This window comes from Urocitellus parryii, chromosome 1 (genome assembly GCF_045843805.1).
Source record: "Urocitellus parryii isolate mUroPar1 chromosome 1, mUroPar1.hap1, whole genome shotgun sequence".
Lineage (NCBI taxonomy): Eukaryota > Metazoa > Chordata > Mammalia > Rodentia > Sciuridae > Urocitellus > Urocitellus parryii.
The window spans coordinates 35,949,852-35,977,658 of NC_135531.1; the positions used below are offsets into that span (position 1 = coordinate 35,949,852).

Consider the following 27,807-nt stretch of genomic DNA (forward strand, 5'->3'; position numbering starts at 1 on the left):
TAAAACTCTTTGATCTTTGAATTAAACAACAGCAACAACAACAACATAATACAGACCACATTTCAGGAGCAAATTATGACTTTATCTTGTAGGTTGCAAGAGAATCTTGAACTGTAGTACTTACCATGGGCCAGGTGAGCTAGTGTAAGAGACTGGGGGACCTGGAACCCTGTCCTGGGTCTGAGACTGAGATGTCTACTTGGCTAAAGGACGTTCTCTTTTTTTGTGAGTCTGTTTAGAACATGTCACATAACATGGTGGTCTCATCTCCCTTTAGAGTTGTTTCTTTACCTCATTTGTAAACTCCCTCCACCTCAGGAAGGTCATTTAAATCAAAAGAAGTAGATTCGTTTTTTAAAGGTAAATAGTAGGCTGAAATCTCTAGTCGAGATAATGTTCTTTTTATCTTAAAGCAGGGATCAGGAACTTTATGTGTAATGAGCCAGAAGATCAATATTCTAGGACTTGTGCAAGGACTTCCCTTTGCTGATGAATGCCTGGGGATGGGGAACTGCCAGTCATAAGGCATTTGGCCAGGAGTTATATTTTCCATGGGGGGGGGCGGGGAAGGGAGGAGCTAAAAATTGGAGACAATGATACAGCCTCCTTAATGTCATCCTTTGCCTGACACCCTTAGCTTGGGCAAGTCTCTCAGGTGGTCTCCTAGCCCCCTAGTCTGTTTTAATGGAGAGCAGAGACTCAATTCAGTATGGGACCTTAAGAGGTTTACTATAGCTTTTGTCCTTTTACTTACATCATTTTAGATATTTTTTCTTTCCTTTTTTTTTTTTGTGTGTGTGTGTTGGGGGTAGAGGAGGCGGAATATGTTTCTTGAAACCGCAATTGCTCAATTATAAAAATGAAATTGTTTTTTTTTTTCCTGCTGTGGATGTTCATATACAGCTGAGAAGTATATAGGAAAGTACAAATTTTTTAAAGTTTAGATGACTTGAAACAATCAAGGTTAAGTGCACAATTGAATGGTTTTTTAGTACCTTTAGACAGTGGTGCAGCCATGACCACAGTCCACATTTAGAAAATCTCCCTCACCCTCAAAAGCTTCTTTTTCCTCATTTGGTCATTGTCTCTCCTATTCCTAACTCTGGGCCCATTCATCTACGGTCTTTGTCTATGGATTTCCCTTTTCCAGAAGTTTCATTAAATGGAAACCTACAGTATGTGGTCTTTGTGTCTGGCTGCTTTGACAAACTATAATGTTTTGGAGGTTTGTCCTTACTAGATAATGTATTGGAACTTCTCAGTGGTTTGTTGTTGTTGTTGTTGTTTTTAACTGAGAAGTTCCATTATGTAGTTTCACTGCATTTTATTTGTCTCTACCCGTTAATGGACATTTAAATTTTTTCCAGTATTTGGCAATTATAAATAATATTGCTGTGAATACTTGAAGAGGTGTAGCTAAGGAGTTGAATTGTTGGGCCATATGTCTAGCTTTTTAAAGAAATTGCCCAGCTAGCCAGGTGCAGTAGTATACATCTGCAATCCCAGTGACTCGGGCGGCCCAGGCAGGAGGATCACAAGTTCAAGGCCAGTCTCAGCAACTTAATGTGAGACCGTTGTCTCAGACTAAAAAATTAAAAGGGCTGGAGATGTAGCTCAGTGATGGAGCATCCCTGGGTCCAGTCCCCCGTACCAGAAAAGAGACAGAAAAAAAGAAATTGCCAAACTGTTTTTCAAGGAGGAAATAACATTTATATTCCCACCAGTTTCTCTACATCTTCACCAACATTTGGTAGAGTCCGTCTTTTTTATTATAGCCAGGAAATCATTTGTTGGCCATAGGAAATTGAACCTCTGTGAACCTCACTTTAGAAGAAAGGGGTGTTATTACTTGTCTGTCTGTCTCACAGGTTTGCTATAAACATCAAAGGAGATAGGAATTTATGTGCAAGCACTTTGTATTGCAAAAATGTTACTGTTCATTATGTATGGAAAAGTTTTTAGTTATTAAATTGAACACTCACATATCTGTCTAAGAGAGAGATGAAAACTTGTCCAAGTTTTAATAAAACATGTATGTTAGGCTTAAACATGTTCCACTTGCTTATAAAGGCAATTTTGACTAAATTGTGAGCGTTCTCCATATGTTAGGGTGCCTGTATTGTATATTAAATTATCAGCCTTATTTAACAATGAAAGAATATAATGGTTTGCATGTGGCGGGCAAAGTTTTCTTCCCCACTCAAACTTGGATGATCTGGTAAATGTCTGCCTGTGACTTCAATTTCAGATGCTTGTGGGTGGCCTCTTTTGGACCTGGGCATGTGCGCTCTGTTCTAATAGAATAGAAGTAGAAAGACTGGGGGCTCAGAGAAGCCGCCAAGAACAATCTGTGCAAAAATATCCAATTTCAGTGGTTTGACTTTGCAATCCTGATTCTGTGAAAATTATGTTTATTCACTTTCAAAGAACAAAGAGAGTGTTCTGAATGCATTTCCTTTCTTCCTTGTGGAAGACAACTGTTTATTATGGACTGGGGGAACTGATCAGTGGGCTCTGGGGTGGAATTCTCATAAAACTTTGTTATCAGCAGCTCTTCACGCCTGTGAAAAAGACCTTTGGACGCAGAAGCTGAGGTGTATGTTTGAGTATGTAGCACTGTGTCAACAAAGGGCTTTTAGTGCTTTCAAAGGAGAAGGTGAAGAGAATCTAATAAGGGAAAAAAACACATGCTGGACTAAGAGTATGTCACGTGTGGCCTCTGGAAGTCGAAAGGTTTATGTGAATCCTGGTGATGATTTGTATTCATTTACTAATCTTATATGATAAAATCATAGTTTCATTCTGACTTAAATGACAGTTTTAATGAAGTGGAGAACAGGTGTGTGAAATCCTTTTTGATGGAAATGGTGCTAATGAGGGTCAGAACTAAACAGGAAGCCGTGGACCCAGGGTTCTGGGATGGAGGTGCACTGTGAATTACGCTTCGTGACTTTAACCTAATGAGTAACAACTCTCACCTCATAAGGCTTTGGGAATTTCCCAAAGTGTAAGAGTGCGTGTGCGCGTTTGGAGGCATTTCAAACTTTCAGTGTTGCAGTGACATAAACAGAAGATGAATTTAAAAGAAGATGAATTAAAAAGAAGATGAATGAAGGCATTCAGGAACTTGGAAGTCTTTCTCTAGACAGTTATAGATAATGCGGTTAGGGTATGGAGTGACATTTGAGAGAGTGGCCTTGGCGCTGTCTGAAGTCACTGTTCTCTTTGGAAGCAGCTGTTTGCTAATAAAGAAATTAGGACTGACAGGCAGTTTTAAGTGTCATTCTTTCCATGTGTTACCAGCGTCTCAGCCTGAAGCCAGAGTCAGGGGGACGTGACTGGTGAAGGGGAAGTGGGAATTTGGCCCCTGTTGGTGTTTAATGTGTGTTCTCTAAATAGGCAGCCTGCAGGATTTTAAGTAGAAACCTTATTCATTTTTGATGCTCTTTTAGTGGGGAATTCCAACCATCTTAGGGAGATGGGTAAAGAACTATGGATGGGGGATGGGGTAAACAACTCAAACTCCCCATAACCCTGGGAATTGAATGTCTGTGGGGAGGAGTGGCTGGTAAAGACTTGGGGTGCTGGGAGAGCCTCTGAACTCACTGGGGAATTAGGTGAACCAGTTCGAGGGGAAAGGAGTTTTAACCTTGGCACCTCCAGCCCCCTCGGTCTTCTTGGAAATGCTTGCAGAACCTCCTGAGCAAGTGGCCCCTCCTTCTGGGACCCCAGGGTCTAGCTGGGTGGCCACAAATGCTTTCATGGAACTCAAGGTTGACTAATAGGGATCCTGAGTATGACAGCAAACATTTTAGGTCCTTGACTGAGGGAGTTAAACAAGGTCCTCATTGGCACAAGGGAAAGAACTACTAAGTCTAAATTTTATATCTTCTGACATTTCCATTTTAGGAGGACAGGAGAGAATAGTTATGTGAGAAAACTGTCCAGTCAAGGTGACCTCTTTGTTGTTGTCTTCCCATTGTTGGCAGATCCACGAATGCATTTTATTTGTGAATTATGTGAAGGAGATAGAATCAGTGTGATGTGTGAAAAGAGCATGGGATTAGGAATTGGAGAGGCTTGATTTAAGACCTGCCTGGGTCGCTGCTCATTTATCCAGTGGGAAAATTCTTAAAAATGGAAATGGAATCAGTGCCAAAAAATATGGCCAAAATGCTAAGTTGCAGAAGTTATAATCTTTTGCCCTCAGTGGTGGAATTCTAACAAATTTCATACTGAGTTCTTTAGTCCCTCTTTTGGAGATTTCAATTGACATGTAGATTTTTGTACCTGTAGGGTGTCAATGGAATAGTCTGATGTCCTCAAAGGAGACTAGTGTGTGTGATCTGGGAAGACAGGAGCCACCAGAAGGCTCTCAGAGAGGTGTCGTGACCTTGTCAAACCTCCTGTGTGGAGCCCTGCTGCCTGGTTCAGGTTCTCTGTCAGTGCTGTTGATTATTGTTGTTGGGCTAATTACTTTACCTGCAGTCCTTAGTTTCTCCACCTATTAAATGGGAGAGATGGTGGTGCCTGCTCATCGGGTGCTTGTGAGAGTGGAATTCAGTCATTTAGAAGAATCACTGACACACCGGGAGCACGGGGGCTGCTGTTTTCCTGCTTTCTCTGTCAAGCAGGATTCTTGTCACACTGTGGATAGGAAGGGCTGTGGACCATGCTTTCTGAAGGTTTCTTCTTTTCTTGGGAAGACATTTTCTTTTCAAAAAGATTTTTTTTTTTTTTAAGCCATGTAGGGTCATGGTAGTTTTGAGAATGATGTTTTGCCATAAAATACAAGCCAAACTCATAGTTAAATGATGTCTGTTTTGCTTACAGGGAACACGGGTCTGGCTGAAGGAAAATGGCCAGCATTTCCCAAGTACTGTAAATTCCTGTGCAGAGGGCGTCGTCGTCTTCCAGACAGACTATGGTCAGGTAAGAGCCAGTTGCTGAGCTTCCACATCTGCCTTGGGTCACCCAAGGGCAATGTGCTCTCCCCCACACCCCCCCCCCTTCCTCACCTCATACCTTGAAGTTTTGTCTCAGTGATAAGTTAAAATCCCAGAGGACATGTAGAATGTACACATAGTGCCTGTACAGATGAGATACAGTCCCCACAAAGGGAACACACCAAGTGTCCCTACCAGAATACCATCGACGTGGTGGCCTATAAACAATAGAAATCTGTTTCTTGTGGTTCTAGAGCTGAAGAGTTCAAGATCAAGCACCAGCTGGTTCTGTGTCTGGGGAGAGCCCTGCTCCCAGGTGCATTCTTGCTGTGTCCTTGATGCTGGAAGGGGCAAGGCAGCTCACCCAGGTCTCTTCTATAAAAGCCCAAATCCCATTTCTGAGGACTCCACTGTCATGCTCTAATACTCCCCAAAGGCTTTACCTTCCAATAGCATGGCATTGGGTGAGGGGTAAGATTTCAACACATGTACTGGGATGATTCAGTCCATAACCTAGAATGAATCATACTGGCAGGTCAGAAAGCAGTGAGGTGGGGGAGGGACAAAGGAAAGATGCATCCTTCCTGGGCATTCCCCCAGTGACTCACCCCTCCAGCCACACCCCCCACATACATACCTGTCAGTCATTCAAATTAGGCTGGATTGATGAGGTTACAAATTTCAAAATCTAATCACTTTATCTCTTCACAGTTCTGCATTAACACAGTAGCTTTTGGAGGGACACTTCATATCCAAATCATAGCAAATGTTCACTTTAAATTTCATTTCACTCTAAAATTTAAAGTACTACAGGTTAAAGCTAGGAATACAGAGAATCAAAACGCTCCCTTTAACTCGTAATTATACTTTCTGAAGTATTTGCAAATGGAAGGAAAAAACGAGCAAAAACCATGGCTCTCTCAGTTTGTAGAAAAATATGCATTGGTGGGGGTAAGATTTCAAGACATGTACTGGGATGTGTTGAAATCTGGGCTCTGAGCTCCACAGCACACAGGCTGGACAGCACACATCCTGAAGTTCAAGATTAATTCTTCTTAGTGCGGACAAAATTTTGAAAGAGGAGATTTTAAAAAATACCATTGTTCTTCAGAGTACAGATAGAGGTAAAAGACCCACCTTTGCCAAAAGGTAAAATTCAAGACAACATTGCACATAGTCTTTTCTGGAATGTTCAGGAGGTGCAGTGGCCATCATTGCATCTTGTAGAACTGAGTAATAAGTTCTAAATTAGGTTTTTCACTTGAAGGGATGGGACTATTATCTTTTTCTGTAAAGAGTCTAATATGATTGCTCCAAAATAGCTTAGTGATATCAGTTTATCTAAATCGTATTTGAAGGATAGTTATTTAATTTACCCTCGTGAACTTATCAAGGCTCCTCCTTGGTATGATAATTGCATTTCATTTTCTGTTTGAATTGTCTTTATTTGGGTCTTCCAAAATACTTACTGGTTGGGGATTTAACCCCAAATCTATAAGTAATTGTCCTTCTTCAACCCCTTCTCTTTTCATTTGCAACAAATATAATTAGATTTTATTTTAAAAGTTATTCTTCTCGTTTTATTAATCCCTCCAAAAGTCATTAGATCACCCTATTCTATCAAGTTGTCCCCACCCCTAAGAAAGTTCCACTTGTTCAAGCCACACAGGAAACAGTACTAATCACTTGTAATCACAGCTCTTGTTTAAAGCTGGCTCTAACCCTTTTGGTTTGACCTGCTTATTTTGACTTCTTGGAGTCAATGCTATGGAGCTAATTTTATAAAGCCTGAGAATGGTTTAGTTAGTGGGGTGACTTTTGTCAGTTTTTGTTGTCCTCACACCACACTTTCTGCCCTGTCTAGATGCTTTTTTTTCTTTTCTTTCTTTCTTTTTTGTTTTTCTCTCTGGGCTTTGCCTCTTGGTGACTTGTTGAGGGCAGCCTTTTGACTTCCTCACACCTTCTCACTACATCATCTGTTGTTTCCTGGAGAAATCTCCCTGAGCCTGTCAAAAGCTGGAAATGGACAGTGGGGGGCAGCCCAGCTTGTGTCAGATTTTAGAGCAGACCCTGCCAGTGATCAGGATTTGGAAAACTGAAGCTCAGTGGGCAGCAGTCAGATCTGACTGGAGGGAAAGTGGCGGGTCCTCACTATTTCAGCAGAGTTGATTTCTCCCCAGGAATGCCTGCTTTCCTGGCAGCCAGGAAGTTGCATTCCAGGCTTCAGGCTCAGCCAGCTGTTGGGTGGAGGCAGCTGCCTGGGTAGAGTGGAGGCAGGAGCATGGTCTTACCCACCAACTCTTAGGAGCCTGGAACAGGAAGTGAGTGAGCAGCAGCTGGTGAGGCCCCACAAGGGATGGAAAGCAGGAGAGGCCCCTGGGGCAGCTCCAGCCCTGGGAAGCGCTGCTGGGTGATGAACTGTGGGGCGAAGGGGAGACCAGCCGGGAGACAGCAGGACTTGTGAAGATGGAGGAAACGGAGTTTGAGGACAACAATTATGATGCCAAAGTGGTGTCATGAGGATACAGTGACTCAGAGCCAAACTGTGGGACAAAGAGGACAGTTCCCCTTGATATTATTAATATATTTTATTATATGTGATTTTTTTAAAAGTTTATTTTATTCCTTCAGACTTACTTCCCTCCCTTCCTCCCTCCCTCCTCCCTCCCTCCCTCCCTCCCTCCCTCCCTCCCTCCCTCCCTCCCTCCCTCCCTCCCTCCTTCCTTCCTTCCTTCCTTCCTTCCTTCCTTCCTTCCTTCCTTCCTTCCTTCCTTTCTTTCTTTCTTTCTTTCTTTCTTTCTTTCTTTCTTTCTTTCTTTCTTTCTTTCTTTCTTTCCACTTAATAGGAGTGACTTACCCATTTTTTTTTTCTCAAAAGGAAAGAAACATAAGATGTGGGGAGTTTTGGTCTATAATAGCTTCTCAAGTCTTGGATGTCTCCTGTATTTCAGTTGTTGCTTCCAATGAAACCAGCCTATGGATTTCAGCCTGTGAAACTGTCATTCTTAGGGTCAAAAAGAGTTGAGCAGTAGTTTGTGTGGTTCAGCCTAACAGCATGTAATGGCTCTCCATTTTAATTTTTGCTTTAGTTTATCTGCTTACGATTTGAATGTAAGATTTTTCTAATGACTTACAGTAAAGTACAACAAAATAAAAAGTTTTTCGTCATTCCACTCGGGAGGCAAAGCCTATGCAAAGGCCTGGCTTTTGGGGTGCTACTGCCTGCTTTAATTCTGCAGCTGTTGGTTCTGTGTGTTTGCTGACAGCTATCATGTTCTTTTTTTGGCTTTTGCTTTTTCTGGCAATTGTATAGTACAGGATCTGCCATGATTGGTCTCTTCTACAAATGTCCAAATTGAATTTGAGAGGAAAATGAATAAATGTACAGTTTTTGGTCCTTTTTCTTTTTGGTTCTTCTACTGTGTATGTGACTTGTTTACTGTGGTATGTATTTATATAGAGACTTTATATAAAATATAACCATTTTAACAATTTTTTAACCATTTAAACAATTTTTAGGCATGTAAATTAAGTCTGCATATGGTGTTCTGCATCCATCATCACTATTTCCAAAACATTTGAATCTCCCCAAATAAAAATTTTGAACCCAGTAAGTAGTAACACCCTATTTAACTTATTTTTAAAACTACTTGCCTCTTAGATACTTTTTTTTTTTTTTGGTGCTGTTTTAAAAAAATACTAGCACTTTGGAAATTCTGGTTTGTACCTGTTCTTAAGGAATAGAAAGAAAGATGGTAAAGAAAGATGGCTTTAGACCCAATGCTGGGTTCCCAGAATAGAGAATCTGATAGTCCAATAGGTCTGCCTAGCACAGCTGCCCACTTGGCCCTGGCCACATGCTCTGCATGTGGGGTTGGGCATTGCTACCCCTGTGGGTGGGTGAAGGGCTCTTCTCAATAGGTGAGTGGGCTGTCAAGTCATCCTAAAAGTAGGGACAAATGGGGCATGCAGGTGACAAATGACAGATAATTTTTTTTTCCAACTGGATGTATTTGTCTTCTTTCATTGAAATTTTAGGAGGGTCCCATCTGTTATTCCTGGAATCCACATCCCTCAAAACAGTGCAGCTATATTAAACAGAACACTGAGTTGGGAAGCTCTTGAATTCTGTGTGCTTTTCTCACATTTCGCTGTTGCATCCTGGAAATACCCGTTTCTGAGATGGACCTTAAACATCAGCCTGTGGAATTTCTTAGAGTCAGAGGTCTATCCTCAGGGGAATGAACTCCATAGGGACTTGTCTTGCTTTCAAGACTAAGGAAACAGTACTTGTCCAACTTCCTTAGTTTTGAGTTTTTTTTTTTTTTTTTAAAGTTTTCATACTCTAAAACCCACGTGGTTCTAACTCTCTAGACCTCTTCCAGGAATGCAGTTTGGCATCTGTGGCTGAAAGATGGAAAGTCAAATGTTTCCATTAATTTTTACCCTGGGATTATAGAAAGAAGAAAAAAGAAAAACTTTGCTTGTTTATTAGTATACTTAGCTCTAGGAAACACATGTCTTTGCTTTCAAAACTGCAGAGCTCTGCATGGGAAGGTCACTTATTGTAACCTGGGAGGAGACTCTTGCTTAAGCAGGCCAGTTCTTTGTTGTTCCCTTACCTCCCTGGGAGCCTGGTTCCTGCAGAGATGTGTCTGATTCCCTGCTTTCATTCAGGGGTAGATGTGTCTAGTTCCCCCATCTTCATTCAGGGGTGAGCACACTGGTATGACCTTCTCAGGAAGATTTCTCAGTCTCCTCAATGAGCCAGGCCTCAACTTCCTATCACATGTGTTTATTTCAGTCTCCTGGTCAAGTCTCTGAGGATGGACACTACTCATTGCTGGGCCTCTAGTACCTAGGTACAGAGCTTGGCCCATGGAGGCAGTTTCCTGCAAATACTGAATGGATGGAAGTCACCCCATTTGTAATCACCTTAATCACCTTGAAGCCAAACAAATCATTAGAATTCTGTTAAGACTATTATCATATGACTTTTTTTGTTTGGTTGGTTTTTGTTTTGCTACTGGGGATTTAACTTGGGAGCAATTTACCACTGAGCCATGTCCCCAACCTTTTTTTATTTTTTATTTTGAGACAGGATCTTAGTAAGTCACTTAGGACCTCACTAAATTGCTGAAGCTGGCCTTGGACTTATGATCCTCTTGTCTCAGCCTCCTGAGCTGCTGGGATTACAGGTGTGCACCACTGTGCACAGCTGTCATTTTAATAAATAAGTTTTAAGCCTTTTTTTTTTTTTTTTTTGAGACAGAGTCTCTGTTACCCAGGCTGGTCTTGAATTTTGGTTCTCAAGCAGTTCTCCCACCTCAATCTGCTGAGTGCTCAGGGACATTAGGCCAGAAATTATAAATCCTAAAGGACCACAGGTGGTTGAAGGAAGTGCCACCTACACAAGCATCATGGTAGAATTTCACTGTATTATTTCTACCCAAGAAGTGGATAAGCCACCTATAGACCATAGGATCAGAATGAAATAAAGATAAGGAAGAGAGGCTTTTTCAAGGGAATTATTTCATTTGATAGACTTCTGAAATAGATAAATTGCATTTCTGTTTCCTGGGGGGGAGGGAGTAGATGTTGAGAGTTCAGTTCAAATTCTTTTCTCAGAGTTTGGCATTGCAAACCTAAGATTGCATTTCCATAATCGTTTATGGTGACCAACACTATCAGCTGGGTTTGTGTTCTGAGGAATGTGAACTGGACAAACGTCATAGACCTTCACTCGCCAAGGCCACCCCTCTGCTGGGATATGCCATATTTCTAATACCACCGCACACACCATTGAAAAGGCCTCCCTAGTTTCTGTGAACTGTTTCCCTGCTGCTTTAAGTTAATCCAGCTTAAGTGGATTTAGAGGCCAGTTTACTCCTGAACCTTTTTTTCTAGAACTTGGCTTTTGCCTTCCCACCCCAGCCACTTTGGACTGAGCAGCTGGGCCCTCCCTGACTGTCCTCCCCACGGGTGGAGAAGGGATTGAATCTGTGATAGCAGTATTTACTGGCCCCAGTGAGGCTCCTGCTGATTACACACACATAAAAGAGAGAGCAGATGGCCTTTACTGTGGGTCATGACCCTCTTTGGCTTCCTGTCCTCCTTTGGGGCCACTTGTTGATTTTCTGCCTGACGGATCTTCCTGGATCTTGACCTCCATTTCCTCCTGGAATCCACTGAGTGTGCCTCTTCTTCCCAGCACTTGGGCTTGGCCTGCCTGTGCCTCTCATCTCTGGTTGACTTTCAGATTCCAGGCTCAGCTTCTGGGTAGCTCAGCCCATCTGTTCCTGGACAAGCCTGTGGTACATCCACATCTGTCCTGCAAGCAGTAAGTCTTTTGGTTTCCCTTGGCGAATGTCTGAGCATAAGGAGAAGGGTTGATGTCAGGGGCCACGGGCCTCCATTATTGCTAGCAATTTGGGGGTTAGCTTCGCAAATTAAAATTTCCTTGTATTTGAAGGCAAATTGGGTACTATCTTGCATTCTTGTACCCATGAATGCTGAAAATAATTAAGGCTAGACACTTAAGCTCAGACCAGGCTGGAATTTATGACTAGAAGAAATGAAATAGCTGATTAAATCAAACTCGAGCCTTTTATTTTGAATATTTACAAATATACCTTTCTTATAAATATCTTTTAGTGAGAAATGTATGCAAAGACCTTATTTAGAAACAAAACAATTCAGAAATTATGTGAATTAGACATAATATCATTTAATGTTGGGTGGAATTTCAGTGGAAAAAGCAGAGGCAATTTGTTAAATTTGAGCGGTTGTCTGTGAATGGGTTGCATTCCTTTCCAAAAATTCATTTATAGGCCTGGTATTTGGAACAAGTTTTTCCGAAGACTTAGTGATGTTCATGGTGAGCTGATTACCCAGCCCACCAACAAAGACCTGTTCAGGCATCTGCAGTGCCCCAGAGCCAGGGTGATGCTCAAGCCCGCCATTGCTCCACTCTGACTTTAAAGAAGTGTTCAGGGTTCCATTCCAGGCCACAGCCATGACACTGGGGACTCCCACTCTTCCTGTGACCCCCTCGCTGGTGAGCAGGGGAAAAGGAGCTCCCTAGTTCTTAGCCATGTCTTCCTGGTGATCAGTGAGGGCAAGGCCTCATCAGGGTCCACTTTCAGGTGGGTGAATCCAGGCAAGAGGATGCTGTGCCCGCTGACATTTTTCTAGCAGGCTCACTCCAGTGCATTCCAATCTGTTAGTCCTGTTTAATTCTCTCAGCTTCCCTATGAGGAAGGCATTAGGTAGCCATATGTAAGGATATGGATATCGATCTTCAGTAGGATAGTAGTCCAAGGGTCCATACTTGCCTGTTGTCTGTTTGCATGCAGAGTTGATCATCTTCCTACGCAGAGGAATGTGACGTAAGAGAGCATGAGACTGGGGAGGGGGTTGGTGGCTATGGACTATCGTTGCTCTGTTCATCTTTCCTTTTCTTTGTAGGCTCCAGGGACTTATTCTAGCTGACTTTTGTTTGTGATGACCTTTATGCTTTCTTTTCGAGATGGCATGTTCCCATGCCATCTCCCCTGTTTTGTTTATTCCTCTGGGAAGATAGAAGGGTTCCATTTCCCTTTAGTGTTTCACGGTCTTGCGTTCATAGCAGCTTCCATGCTGCTTCCCCAATAGAGTGGTTTTCAGCCCTGATTGCTTATTCTAGTGCACTGGAAAGCTTTTGTAGGGAGCCTTGGCCTTGCAAAAATGATGAAACTGGCATCTCAGGTATGGCTCAGGCCAGGGTGGGTTTTTTGTTTTTGTTTTTTTTTTTTTTTTGTACCAGAGGTGTTTAACCACTGAGCCACACCCCAGCCCCCTTTTTAATATTTTATTTAGAGACCCTGTCACTGAGTTGCTTAGGGCCTCAGTCTCCGAGCTTCTGGAATTACAGGTGTGCACCACCCAGCCCAGCTCAGGGTATGCTTTTATAAAGCATCCAAATTCTGTATAATGAGCAGCCAGGTTCTGAACTGAACTGAATGAGTTATCATTGACTGAAAGACTGTTATCTCAAAATATTACTTTAAAAATTGGAAAAAAGCATAATTTTTGCAGTTGGGACTCAGAAGGCACTGGTGTGACCTGTGATGCTCAACAACTAGACCTTAGGTTTCCCCAGATAGTTCCTTTACTGAACTTATTAAACTGTGTGTTAGCTTTTGTTCACTGTGATCAAAATATTTGACAACAACCACTAGAGGAAGAAAGATGGATTTTGACTCATTGTTTCAGGGTTCGAATCTGTGGTTGGCCGGCTGCATTGTCTTGGGCCTGAGTTGAGACCGAGCATCATGGTGGAAGGAAGCAGTGGAGAAAACTGCTCAGTTCATGGTGGCCAGGAAGCAGAGAAAGACTTTCTAGTTCTGAACTGTGGGAAGTACATTCCTATTGTTTCTGAGCCACCCAGATCATGGCAGTGGATTCTAGCAGCCTCAACGGCCAAGGCTGACTTGCTTCTCCTACTTCCCTCCAGTGTTCTCCTGCCCTCCTAGGAGAGCCCCCTTCCTGGGCTGGTTGAGAACACAGGGTGAAGAGGGGTGGGTAAACGGGCAGCAGCTGTGGCATCAGAGAGAGAAGGAGGCATATGTCCAGTGGATGCCTAGCTGGTAACTTTTATTTAGGAATGTGTGCTACTTAGAACTGTAGTCAAAGTGTGAATTCTAGCTTTTATTTCAAACTCTCTGCTTAGGTAGGGTACTTGTGACAGATCGAACTTTCTAAGGTAACGGAAATGCTTATTGTATTGCTGTATGTGGTTTATCAGGGCTGTATGTAACTGAATGCAGATTAAACCCCATATTTCAAAGAAGTAGCATCTAGCTGTTTTGAAGACAGCTGTTTATATTGAAACAACATGTGTCATGAAGACGTGACGAAACTCAGTATTTGTGTAATTACTCCTGTGTTTAAGTGAACAGGAGCGGTGGACCAGAGCTCTTGCATGCAGTCTGGTTTTTTTATGGCCTACGAGCCAAGAATGGTTTTTACATTTTCAAATGTTTGGGAAAAGTCAAAAGAAGAATATTTATGACACATGAAGATTATATGAAACTCCAGTTTAGTAGAGTCACATTGGGATACAGCTGTTCCGATGGCTTGGCCTGTTGTCTGTGAGTGCATTCATACGACAACAGTGTGGTTGAGGCACAGCGCCCGCAGTACAGACCATCTGCTGCTGTGCAGAAAATGTTTGCTGTCCCTGATCTAAAGGATCACTTTCCCCAGTTGCTTCTGATAGGATATTTAGTGCTGCCTTACAGTGGTCCCCAGTTCTGGCTGTACATTGGACTCATTTGAAGAACTAATGAATGAGGTTTCTGGGCCTCATCCCAGGGTACAGCCTCCCTGGATGTGAGTTCAGGAATCTTTCCACATCCAGCTCAACCAGCCAGTCTGAGGCAATGCTGTGAACCCTCATGACTTGTTAGTAGAACATGCATTGTTAAGCCCCCTCATTTTGTTTTCCCTGTGAGTGGAAATGACTAAGATGGTCAAAGCAGGAAGGTAAAGATAGGAAAAACCCAATTTTCATTTTCTTGCCACTGAGGGCTGTGGCTTTCAACATTGAGCAGGCACTGGCATTCCCTGGAAGACTTGTTAAACCTCTGAATCCAGCCAGAGGCTCAGGTGGAGCCTGAACATTTGCGTTTCTGATGGGCTCCCAGGAGCTGTGGATGCTGCTGGTCTGGAAGCCATGCTTTGAAAGCACATTTGTAGGGCTTGGCAGCCTGTATTTTTTTTTTTTTTAATCCGTGTTCTAAATAAAAGCATCTGATACAACGTCTTCCTCCCAAAGCACGTTCTTTAAAAACACAGATGGTCACTCACATAGGCCAAGTTACCTTTTTTGACTGCTGCAGCCCATAAAGGAACCAGTGTTGTGTCAGAAACAAGACGGAGTCTGGAGATCTGAGTCTTAAACACTAACACCTGTCAGTGGTTTAGTCTATAACTCGGTGGGTTTTTCTGGGATGGTTTAATGGAGAGCTGCTCCCAGGCACAGCAAAAAGGGATAAGCCCATGTGCTGTGTATTAATTCCAGCCCAACACATTTCCAGTGATGGTCTAGGCCTTCTTGGAGTATTTTATAAAGCAAGTAGATTGTGCTTATACACATCCAGTATAAATCTTGCCCTAAAGCTTATTATTAACATGAAGAGTGGCTCTATTATTAACTCACCATTTGCCTTGCTAAGTACTACATATTCCTTGTTTTCAAAGCCAGGTGCTACAGCCTGAGGAGAGTGCTTCTCTATTTTGAAGCTGCTGTAGAGCTCCTGAGCTTTCCATGGATGGATTTCTGTCTAGTACATTCTTTTCTCCCATTGTTCCTATCAGCTAACATCAAAGAACAGCAGGCCAGTCACCAGAAAAAAAACTAGGACTAGGTGAGGCATTCCCTAGGGTAAGAAATGTAAAAGACACTGGCTCAGAGTCCTGCGTGACCCCCCAGAGTGGGTTCATCCCAGCCATCTTGTCTCACCTGGTCCCTGCCCCATCAGAACCTAGGAGCAAGACTCCCTAGTTCAAGAGAGCCCCTCTGTAGGATCAGACTCAGCTCTTGTTTTGCTCTGATGGTTCATCAATGACTTTAAACTATTCTAAGGAATTACTCTATTTGAAGAGTTCTTTCTTCAGAGATTCTGCATAAATCTCTGTCCAACATTTCCAAGATTGTTTAAGACGAAATGGCTGAAATATACATTGCAGTGGGTGAGATATTTTGATTATTCCAATGTATTTTTGAAGGACAAAAGCATCCTCAAATGGTTTTCTTAGATGAAGACTTTATAACAGGTCTTGTGCAATCTCATATAATACTTTAATATTACATTTATAAATTCAGCACATGGCCTGTATTAGAAGCTTCAAATGCAGTGGCTTCATTTCAGAGGGTAAAGTCAGTTCTTTAATATAGCTGCTGTTTGGGTGTTCCAAATGGTTCTTGGAGTAATTTTGAAATAATTAATAGTATTCCTGAGTCTTCCAGTGAGGGTAACTGGGTAGCTCACCCTTGAGAATTCAGCAAGTATTTCATTCTCCTGGAATGATCCTCTGTTCTGAAATGGATCCATCTTCCTGCCATGTCAGAGTTCAGAGTGTCTAACTCCAAGCATCTGCTTTTGCTCTTGCAAACAGAGCTAATGACAGATGTTAACTGGCTGAGTCCAGAGACAGTCATTCCTGTGACAATGGCTTGGAACATATGCTGTCCCCAGTTTCAGGAAGCTTTTGTAACAAAGGACTCAAAAGAGACCACGCCTCCAGGGAATGTTGCCAGCATGCCTTTGTAAAGGACAAATCCTGTCCGATTAACCTAATTTCCTTCCCCAAGCAGTGTAGACTAGGGAGGTTGAAACTGCAGTGATTTTAACTTTAGCATTTATTTTTAAAGTGATAGAAAGTATATTTAGAGTTAAAATTTGAACATAGCTCATTTAAAATGTTTATTCTTCTCTCTTACTGTGCTTCATCAAAGAACTTTAACTTGCCTCGGAAAATAGTATGGTGTTCCTTATAGACATTGCTGGAGGGGGCAATAGTCAGCATCCAAAACCCCACACTTATTTTGGACGTCACCTGTTTGTGACGTGTTTACAATGATGTAAATATGATATAAAATGATTCTTGCCTTATGAGAAGAGTATTCATTACATTCAGAGTATCCATTATTGGCTCATTGCTCTCTTTGATGGAGATTTTAAAATAGTTCATAGATGTTCCTGGAGCAAATGTTAAAAGAGCAATAGTGGCTAAAGCCACTTTTTAGCACTTAGGATTCCATTAGTTAAAAACTTACTTTCATAAAACTTTTTTTCATAAGTTGGAACTGTGGTATGAAATGAAAAGTTGTTTTTTTTTAATTTAAGCACTTTTTTGCAATATAATTCATATCCCGTGTAATTCATCCACTTCGTAGGTACAGTTCAGTGGCTTTCAGTGTATTCAAAGAATCGTGTAGTAATCACTACAGTAAAGTTTTGGATATTTTCATTACCCCTAGACTGTCATCCCCAGCCTACCCAGTATCATCCCTCCAGACCTAGGCAGCCGTCTTCCACAGCTCTGCCTGTTCTTGACATTTCCTTGAGTAGAATCATGCAGTATGTGAACTTTTAGAGCAGGGAGTATAATCCACTGGTGGAGCACTTGCCTGGTATACTTACAGCCCTGGGTTTGATCCCTAGCAAAAAAAAGAAGAAAAGATACCTTGCAATATGAGACTTTGTGTGTGTGTGTGGCTTCTCTGAGTTGTCTTAATGTTTTCAAGCATCACTCATCTTACAGCCTATATCAGTTCCTTATTCCTTTTTTACTGCTCAATAATATCCTATTGTATGGATATGCAACATTTTATTGAAAAGAAATAGTCTTTTAAACCTAAGAAAAAAGATAAACATGGAAGAATGGTTAGACATACATACACAGCCAATTCTTGTGGGCTTCATAATGGGTCCCATTTTAATATTTCTGAAAGTAAGGATATCTTGATTGTACAAATTTAAAATCACAATTTCCCTTAAGAACAGAGGAAAATAGACACATTTTTTTCATAGTTCTGAGAAAACTGACAGATCAGTAAGTCTTAAGAAATGGTCTCCATAGAAGAAGCCCAGAAAATGGTATTAAGTCAGGAAGAGGTTTGGGGTTCATTAAAGAGGTCTAATGTATTCTCTTATGTGGAGAGTGCGTAGCTGCTACTGTCTCCCCCAGGATGAATGGATGTCTTCCTGGATAAGAGGTAGCACAGAGGAGGCACTGATGCTGAGCATCAAGTATAGAGGACAGCTCCTCACAGCAGATGGGTGACAGCCTTTGAAAATAGACAGCTCTCTTCTGTCTGGGAAATTAGTCATGCCATAGATATACCCCCAAAGGTTGCCAGGGACCATTTCCCTCCTGCCTCTTGTGCCCAAGCAGGTGAGAGATTGTCAGGCTTGAAAGCTTCCTGCGTGGGGAAGACTGTTGTGATCTTAACCTCAAAGGGATACACAGTGACCACTGCAGGTTGCTTGGACATTTATCTGGGAACATTGCAGAGTGGGACAATTTTTAAAGAGAAGGTAGAGCTTTAAGAAGAGAATGACATGATAAGATCCTTGTCTGATAATATATATTTTTATTTTATTTTTTACAGTGGACTCTTGAGGTTTTCTTTTCCGTGGTGCTAGCGCTGGCTTATGTCAGGTGTAGGGCAGCGTCATTTCCATTTCATTTCTCGTCCCATCCTCACTGGTCTCCAGGAGCAGAGTTTACTGCTCTTACACCTCGGCTCCTAGACAGCAGCTTGGCAAGAGCTTTCGAGGAATTCCTGGAAGAAGGTCCTAGGAGGTTTATGGGTCATTTTAATTCAAGCTTTTATTTATTGGCTATTTGTTAAACTCAGGGATTTGAGGAGGAAAAGACTTTCCAGATCATTTAATTTGGCTGTGTTATTTTACATGTGACCAGACTTGGACCAGAGAGCTTTAATCAAGGTCACATGAGAGAAAATGGAAGAATCGGGAGGAAAGACAGCTTCTTATTGATGGACGGGCCTCATTCAACGTTAGCAGGCCACCTCTGCTTGAGGAGAATGAGGTCCAGCTAGTCTTTTTTGAGACCCAGTTAGTTTTTTTGTACATGGTGCATGGTAAACTCTTCCGAATGAGTGCATTTAGGATAAAAATTGAAAATGACATCCTGACTGATAAACGAGTTAATTTACATATTCACAGAGAGGACTTTTCCTAAACACCCACGATGAAGTCCGTGTGCATAGACAGCAGTCGACATCACAGGTGACCTAGACTCTGTACTTTTGTTACTTTGTGACTTTAAAAACCAGTGCTTCCAATTGTCTTACCCTCTTAATCTCCCTAAAGTTATGTATAGGTTTTGTTTTCATTGGGTTTTTCAGTGTATCTGTCCATCCATCATCCATTCCTCCTAACTGGTAATCAGCAAATTTTCCTGATTTCTTCCACTAAATTAACTAGTTAAATCACACATTTACATACAAATTGAAACTGTTTTTAAAATTTGCATTGTTTGGTGTGATTTTCCATTATACCAAACTAAAGAGAAACCACAGTCATGGGTTTTGGAAATCGGAAGTCTCCAAAGGTTCCTGTCCCCACTTTACCCCTTAGCACCAAAATGAGATCCTGTGTGTGGAAGTGTTTCCTGAGCCTGACAGGCACAGAGTTCTCCCAGCTCATAACATTGTTTCCTTAGGTTCACTTTGTTCTGATCCTCATGACAAGCACATGTCTTAAAATGTCACTTATAAACACCTGTTGACACCCCCTCTCTGTTGCACCAACAGAAGCAGTTGCAGGATCCGTCATTCCAGGGACCTGACTTGCCAACTATGAACCGAAGCTTAGTAGCTGGGGTCGGGATTCCTAGGCCATTGCTCTAGGTTTACTTGTAACTTTTTCTTTTCTTTTTTTATATTTATTTTTTAGTTATAGATGGACACAATGTCTTTATTTTACTTTATGTGGTGCTGAGGATTGAACCTGGTGCCTCACCGTGCTAGGTGAGCACTCTACCTCTGAGCCACAACCCCAGCCCCTGTAACTTTTTCTTAAAAAGCATAAACTCAGGCAGGGGAAGAGCAATGACAACAAAAATCACCAGGACACCAGTGGCCACTTTTTAAATTCTTCCAAGTTCAGAAATGTAAAATGGACCCTGGGGTAGGAATGAAGTTTTTATGTCTTCTGCTGTCTAGTACTAAAGCCATTTTATATGACAGGAAAAACCCAAGTGAAACATTTGCTCTCCACCCACCCAAACTTTTCAAAGGACGCCCTTAAGGCATCTGAATGGACGTCACTCCAGCTCACTTATGTAGGTCCTTTCTTCTGCTGTTTCTCCATGCCAGTGTCCATTTCAGATCTTGTTCTCTTTAACTAAGAATTGTTTTTTCTATCAAAAGTTATTTTTAAAAATATGTCAACAGCTGGAGGTTGGTCTGTTGGATTTGTATATGAAGCCTAAAAAATAAGAAACAATGAATGGATGTAGGTGCTCTCTCATGAAGACAGTTTTCCTGGACTATCAGAGGAGACTGATTATTAGTGATATTAGTATAGACCAATTAATTTTTTTACTTAACTAAAAGTATTCCTTTGTCTCATTGATTCTGGGTCTAACACTGCCACAAGGATAGACTTGCTAAATAAATAGTTCAGTGTCACTTTTTTTGTGTGTGTGGGGGGTGGGCAGTGCCAGGAGATTGAACCCAAGGGCCTCATGCAAGCACTGAGCTACACTCCCAGCTCTGAATAAATAGTTTAAATGTCAGCCTTCTCAGTTACTTTGTGTGAAGAAAATCTAAGCCATCTGGGCTTTTCGTGCTTTTATTACACTGGCTCTAGAGACAGAGCAAAACGGCTTTTGTTTTTGGGTCAAAGCAGATGTATGCAGCCTGCCATCTTAATTTCTTTTGTATGTGTTGGCATATATTTTAGCTACTTTGAAATGTTGAAAAGATTTCAAACCAAGCTGGGAAAGGACAAAAAAATCACTTTTTTTCATGACTAAGTTTACTAGTTGAAATATTTTGTGAACAAGTATCCTCTGAAATAAGAACATTTATTTAGCACCATTTGGATGTTTCTCCAAATTTGCTGTTAATCTGGTCTTTTGGCCAGATGTTTAGCTTATGTCTGAATCTTGCAACTAGGATTTGATTTCATCGTATACAAGAAAAGAATGTAGAATGGTGAAATACTTTGGTGCTATGTTAATGTAAAGTGGGAGAAATGTTGTGGGATAATCCCAACCACAAAGCCCTGCGACAATCTCTAAATGTATTCTCCTAATTCTCCCTTACATTTCTTTGCTAACCCATGCTTTTATAGGTACATTCTTTATTCTGAGAGCATAGGCCAAGATTTTATCTTTATTAAATATTTAGTTATAACTGACTCTCAGTGAATCTGTTACTCTTAAGATTGTGTCTAGAGGTTATCTTTTAAATTTATTTTTAGTTACCTGTGAAAAAGCTATTATATTGCCAAAAAATATATTACACTGGGGAAAGGGGATTAAATCTCTTCTTTTTGTCCTGCAGCAGATTAGATCGCAGTAATCACTAAATGCTGCTGATGTGCAGATAAAGGACTGAAATGATTTTTTGGTTAATAAAATGGAAGGGGAAAATACTTTTAAAATAATTGATTCAAATAAGGAATTATTTGATGTTTTTGTAATTGCTATTATTTTAGCCTTCCTGAGTAATATTCGTATTTCTAAGTGTAGTTGAAAACACTCACATGCCCACAAGTTGTACTGCTACCCTTGGAGGGGCTATGGTCCACACCTGAGGACTAAGCCCTAAGGCAGCAGCAGCCTTGCCCTTGATGGTCACTGGGACCAGCAGTGTCAGTCAGGTAGATGGATACCAGCTTCTTGAGTTGTCTGGTTCAGACTGGCCTTTTTGTAAGCAACTGGTAGGGATCAACCCCAGGTTTTTCCCAAAGACTTTACCAGAAAACACAAATCCTAAATGATGGGAGAAGTAGGTGAGAGATGGCTTAAATTAAGTCCAGGAAATGCCACTTTATTATATTCTTTTTTTTTTAAAGAAATTTAGAGCTGCATTTAATCATAATTTCTATAGTAAAGAAACATGTTCAAGTCTTTGTTTAATCATGTTCCTCAACAGCAAGAGAAACCATTTATAAAATTGGTGCTCAGTAATATGCATTCACTTTGGGGTGTTCTAGATTCCATAATGATTCTTTTTTGTGGTTACCATTTGCATTTGGGCTGTTGTGACCAATGACAACCAGCCAATACCAACATCGTTTCTCTAGGGTGAATCTCATGTAAGTTCCGTTTGAATATTATACTATTTTAAAATAACTTATGGTGTCTGTCTGTGAATCTGTGAAATGGTGATAGTACTATGTTCCAGGTTGGCCTGAGGAGTGGGGAGGGAGTGTAGTGTCTAAGTGCTTAGGGATGTGACTGCTCTTGCAAAAACTCTGTGCCTGTCATGTATCATCATTCATCACCCCAAAGGTGGATCCTACATAATGATGATGCTCCTCCCCACCTTTTAATACCCACCATGCTGCTGCTGATGGAGATGTCTGTGGCCACCACCTTCTCTCAACCCTGTTCTAAATACTTCTGCCAGCAAAGAACCAGACAACCCAGGTTTTGGAAATAAATGAATGAAACTGGTGTTTTTTCGTGATGACCAAAATTTGGGAGACTTTCTTTTTATGATAATAGACTTAGGTAATAGAACCAGATATTAACCTTTATGCTTGGGAGTCGGTAGGAAAGAAGAGACGAGACTTGGCAGGTCCATTCTAGACCATTTCTGTCTCACACCCAGAAATGACTGTCGCCCTTGAATGACTTCAGGGTGGTTTTTAATGTCGCAGAAAGTTTGGCGTGAAGGAAATTTCATCCAAATCCTGTTTAGTCCTATGATACTTAATGACAGTAATGTTATAATTAGTCTGCCAGTACCTTGTCTTTCTGTTTGGCCTCATTTCACTTTGAAAACAATTAATATCCAGCCGGTGAAAGGAGTTGGCCAAGGTCAGTCAGCATTCCATACTCTTCAGCACCTGGGTACTGTAACCCACTGGTTCCCAGGCCCTTGGATTCCTGCCGCAAGAAATTCTAGGAGACAACATAGACTTGTCCTGTCTTTTGTTTTGTCAGGTAAGGGCATTTGATTACTATTTCTGTCATTTTACTTTTTAAAGACAATTTTAACATTACCCCAAACAGGAAGGACATAATCTCAGAATAAGGGATAGCTTTTTAAATTGAAGAAGTCAAGCTTTATGAATAACTCTATTGTCTTACATTTCCCCTTTGGCTACTGAAAGTTAGTCTGGGTTAAGGGTTTGGAAATTCTGCAGATAATTCAACAATGGGGCTCTATTACCTATTTAAACCCCTTGTTCCTGGGCCTTGTTTTGGGGAGAGGTTTAATTCTGTACAGCCACTTTATTCTATTCCCTACACATAAAGATAAGTTTTTTGATCATTTTAACTCATCAAATTAAAGTGTCAATTACAGGTTTGGCTAACATAATAATTTAAATCATATATCAATAACTTAAATCGGATATATTTATATAGATAGATACACATACACACATACATAAAATATATCTGTAATTCCTTTATGTGAATAAAATCTTACTGGAGAATTTACATGTTTTTTAGGCAATATAAGGAGAAGTAAGCAGAATTCCTTCATTTCCTAACTGGTTTCTGTGAGACTTGTAGAATTCCTTCATTTCCTAACTGGTTTCTGTGAGACTTGTAAGAGTTTCACACACTTTGATTTGAAAACTCTTGATTGAGACCCGTGTAGGCAATACAGTGCTTGTTCTTAATGTTGCTTGAACTGTCACCTACTTTCACAGTTGGATTGACATTCATTGTAAGGACAAAAACCAGTGCACAAGGTGACGCTTAGAATTAGCAGTCAAGTGTGGATTAGGTACTAGAATCCAGTTTATGCCATTTTTGTGTCCTAGTGTGCTACAAGGCCACCTTTGGGAGAGACAACCAGGCATTCAGTTCTGGTAGGTGAATTTAACTAGCAGAAAGATTAATTGAGTTTTCTTGCTTCATTTAAAAACATTTCTAGTTTTTACTATAATTACTTTTATAACTATGTTTCCTCTTTTCTTTGTTTCTCTCCTATTAAAACAAGGAGAGCCAGTTAGACACATTCTTGGAGAAAGTAAAAGGGGACAAATTTTAAAGTCATTGAATATAATCATTATTTTCAAGAACCATTGATCTCTGTTCCACTTTCCTCACTACACTAAAGCTGAAGGTCTGTGTAAGTGAAACATGAACCTGAGTGTAGTGAAATGTATATTTTTTCTGTGGTTTATGTAAAATCCACACAGCTCCATTATCAGCTCTGAGCTGGGTGAAGGATTAATTATTCAAAGGGAAAAAAAGTAGCCAAAATTTCTTGGAAAGAAAGTAATTTCTAGTGTCATGATTAGAGAGAATAAATTCAGGGGTACTCAAGGAAATCCAGATTAGAAAATGGATTGAGTTCTTCATGTTTATGGGGGCAACGGAAGGGAGAAAAAGTGACTAGCTGGTCAGCAGCTGAGCTGGTTGAGTGACTAACTCATGCCCATTTCTCCCTGTTTCTTTGCCAGTCTTTGTGTGTATTGGGATAAATTAAAATGAAGTCATATGGTCAAGTGTTTGAAGTTCTTATGTAATCGTGTCATTACTATTTACTTATTGGTGTCCTTGCTTAACCTTCCTAGGTCAACTTGTGCAAACCAGTTTGGGTATTAATGAACTTCAGAAGACTTAGAGGATTTTTGGTTAAGTGTTAACTGTCCATTTCCCATGACTGTTTCCCCCCTTTTTTTTAAAAAAAAAAAATCCGTCTTTAATTTACCCATTGCCAAGTACTTGACATGTTGTACAAATAATTAATGCAATTTGAAAATATTGTTTACTTGATTTTTAGCAATGGACAGGCAAGAGTGATTGAGTTCGTTTCAGTTAGAAAATTAGACAAGGGAGTCCAGTACCTTATGGATGCAAACAAAACATATCTGAAGCAGGAGAATGGAGCATATGCCGATGGCACCCAGAGGCATGCACATTGGCATATTCATAGATGATCATTTGGCTCCTAGTCCTGCCTGCCACATATTAACAAATATAACTTCAGACAAGTTCCTTAAGCTATTTGGTATCCCCAAGTTTCTCATTTATTAAATAAGGATAAGAACAGCATCTTCCAGAGGGCTGATTGATAGATATAGCATAGGTATTGGCTAGATTATACAAATAAGAATTGCCATAATGACATGTATCTATGTTTATATGTAGATATTTGTGCATATTTGTGTATATAGTCATTTATATGCACATATAAGTCAGCATTTCAGTCACTGCCATAGAAAGTTCAAAGGTGAGAGTGGGGTGGGGTGCACACTTTAAGAAAGAGCCCATGGAACGTTCCAGGGTGTGTGGAGGTCAGTGCCAGACCAGGCTAGATGGGTGTGGTGTCACCTGGCTGCCAAACATGGCAGAGTGGATGTGTGACCCAGGGCTCAGGGAAGAAGCAAAGCAAGATGAACCAGAATCTGCAGCAGGATTTCCAAGGAAACACACTGTGACATGATGGAACCAGCGGGCTGCTAGCAAATAGGAACAGAGTCATATCTTGGCAGCAGCCTGCACTTCCAAAGTTCTTAGTCCTGCGTGTCCTGACCACTTGTCTGATGCTTCCAGCAGCCTTGTGAGCTAGGGAAGAGAGTATTCTTTGCACAATTAGAGAATGAAGGGCTCCCAGAAGTACAGTGACATGTGTCAGTCACATATTCGCCTAGTGACAGAGCTGGTTGGGACCCAGGGCTGACGGGGACCACATTTCTCTGGTGGAGCTGGCCTCTGCCTGGAGCCCATGGGCTTTCTCTGCAGTACCTCTTAAGGGCACTTGAAAGATCAGTTTCCCCATCCGCTCCTTCCCCTGATGCATTGCATCAGCATTTCTTATTTATCTACTTCCTCAGCTTTTGCACATCCCTGGGTACAGAGTCAGTACATTTTGAAGAAAAGAGCCTTGAGCAAAAGGTGGGTAAGAGGCAACTTAAACCTCCATCATGAGAGTCAGAAATTATACTTCAACAGTTCTAGGGCCCATTATCCGAAGTGTTTTTATGTGCAAAGGGTTTTCTCTAAGATACCCCTTACTAAGGTTATGCTTTTACTGAGAAGGTAAGGATATACTTTGCCACCTGCTTTTCTGTTTATTATGTGATCCTATCCCCACTTCTTCCACCCTCCTCCCCCAAGGCTAGTGTCTCATGCCTTCTGTGATTGAGTCCTTTTTTGTCTAGTTATCAGATATTGTGCTCATCTCAGCAGGGAATGTCATGGCTGTATAGAGTGTGGGGAGCTTAAAATAGAATGCTCAAAAAATTCCAAGCCCCCCGTCCTCCAGAATCTAGAATAATGAGGTTAGGACGAAGAGATCATGGGCTTTATTATTAGACACACTGACAGAAAAGCTTATTAATGAAAAACAGTGTGTAAGAAAAGTTGGCATAGAAGTCAGCTTCCATTGTTAAAAGTTCAAGTTGAGCTTGGCTGTGTTGGAGGAGAGCCCGAATTAGGTATTAGCGTTGCAGGCTTGTGGGCTCGTGCATTTGATGGTCTGTGGAACTCATGGAAACATACTGTCCTTTCTCTCTTGGAAAAACGGTGAAAAATAGAAGAATTTCCTAATGAAAATTAATCTCTAGTTTTGCCATTTGATGCTTGTTTGATGCATAATGTAAAGAGTATTAAATTTGCACAAACACATTTTGGTGTCAGTATTAAATATGAAGCCATTTTTCTAAAAGTGTAGAAAATCTTCCATTGAGGTTTAGCCCACTTAATGAAATTGTTCTAGTTGTTAGTACAGTGTTCTGACCTTTTGTGCAGAAATACTCTCTCTCTTAAGTAGCTTAGCTCAACTCACAAAATAATTATCCTTAATGCCTCAGCTCTTTTCACACAGTGAAAAGGCTTTAACCACTTTAAAATTGAGTTCATTTGAAAACGTGCATTATTTCCGAATATTTGTTTCTGAATTTGTCTTTAAGGTTTTGCATATCTACAGCTTCTGAATGTTTGTTTTATCTATCTATCTATCTATCTATCTATCTATCTATCTATCTATTTTCAGTACTGGGGATCGAGCCAAGGGATGCTCTACCATTGAACTATATCCCAGCCCTTTTTATTTTGAGACAGTCTTAAGTTGTGGAGGCTTGCCTCAAACTAGTGATCCTCTTGCTTCAGCCTCTCAAGTCGCTGGAAATACAGGCATGTGCCACTGTGCCCAGCAATACTAGTAGCAGCTCTGTTCCTGGTAATCATTAGTGCTAGAATGATAGCATTTTTTCATGAGACCATCTAAAATCTGAAAGAACCCAGTGTTACTAGTGAATTGTAGACCAGAAAATTTCACAGGACAGGTATGCTTAAGCCCTTCTGCTTTATCCTTTCTTTTTAATTGCCGTGTTGCAATCTGCCAGTAGGAAACGTGACTGGAGATGTCAGAGCAGTGCTTCCTTCTCTCATATACAGGTCAGCCCATCCTTTGCCTGGCACTAATGTGTTCACTTCTGTGCTAAGTGCCTGCCTTGGGTGTGTTTTAAAAACAACAGCTTTCTTGAGTTATAAATCACATGCCACAGAATTTCTCTCTTTATATTGTACAGTTCAGTGAGGTTTTTTAGTATATTCATGGAGTTGTGCAGTCATCGACACAATTTTAGAACGTTTTCATGGCCCTGAAGGAAACCCTGACCCCCAAGCAGTCTGTCCCTAACCCTCCCCTCCAGGCCCTGCCAATCACTAATCTGCCTCTTTGGATTTGCTTATTTTGGACATTTCATATAATCATATAATATGTGGCATTTTGTGTCTGCCCTCTTTCACCTAGCATGTTTTCAAGGTTCATCTTTGTTACAACGTGTATCAGCGTGTCTTTCCCTTTATAGCTGGGTAATATTCCATTGTGCAGCTATACCGTGTTGTTTAATCACTCATTTCTTAATGGATGCTTGGGTTATTTCCACCTTTGGGCTAATGGGAATAATGCTGGTTTGAACATTTGTCTTCAGCTTTTTGTGTGGAAATGTTCTTGGGTATCTCTATCTAGACATGGAATCACTAGGCCCTTTGCCTGTGGTAGTACTGTTTAATACTTTGGGGAAATGCCAGATTATTCTCCAGATCATCAGCACTACTTCACATTTCCACCTGTCATGTGTTAACCCATGTACTTTTCAAAGAGGTATATGTAACTGTCAAGAGAACAGTTAATTTTTTT

The 27,807-nt window shown here is 41.0% G+C and overlaps 1 protein-coding gene across 1 annotated transcript in view; it reads left to right on the forward strand.

Annotated features, from left to right (window-relative positions):
- The window catches only part of Myo10 (myosin X), a 203,951-nt gene that overhangs the window by 38,074 nt on the left and 138,070 nt on the right, over positions 1–27,807 (forward strand). Inside the window, exon 2 of the mRNA XM_026393627.2 lies at positions 4,834–4,932. Coding sequence (XP_026249412.2) covers positions 4,834–4,932 — 99 coding nt within the window. The remainder of the gene's footprint in view (positions 1–4,833; positions 4,933–27,807) is intronic.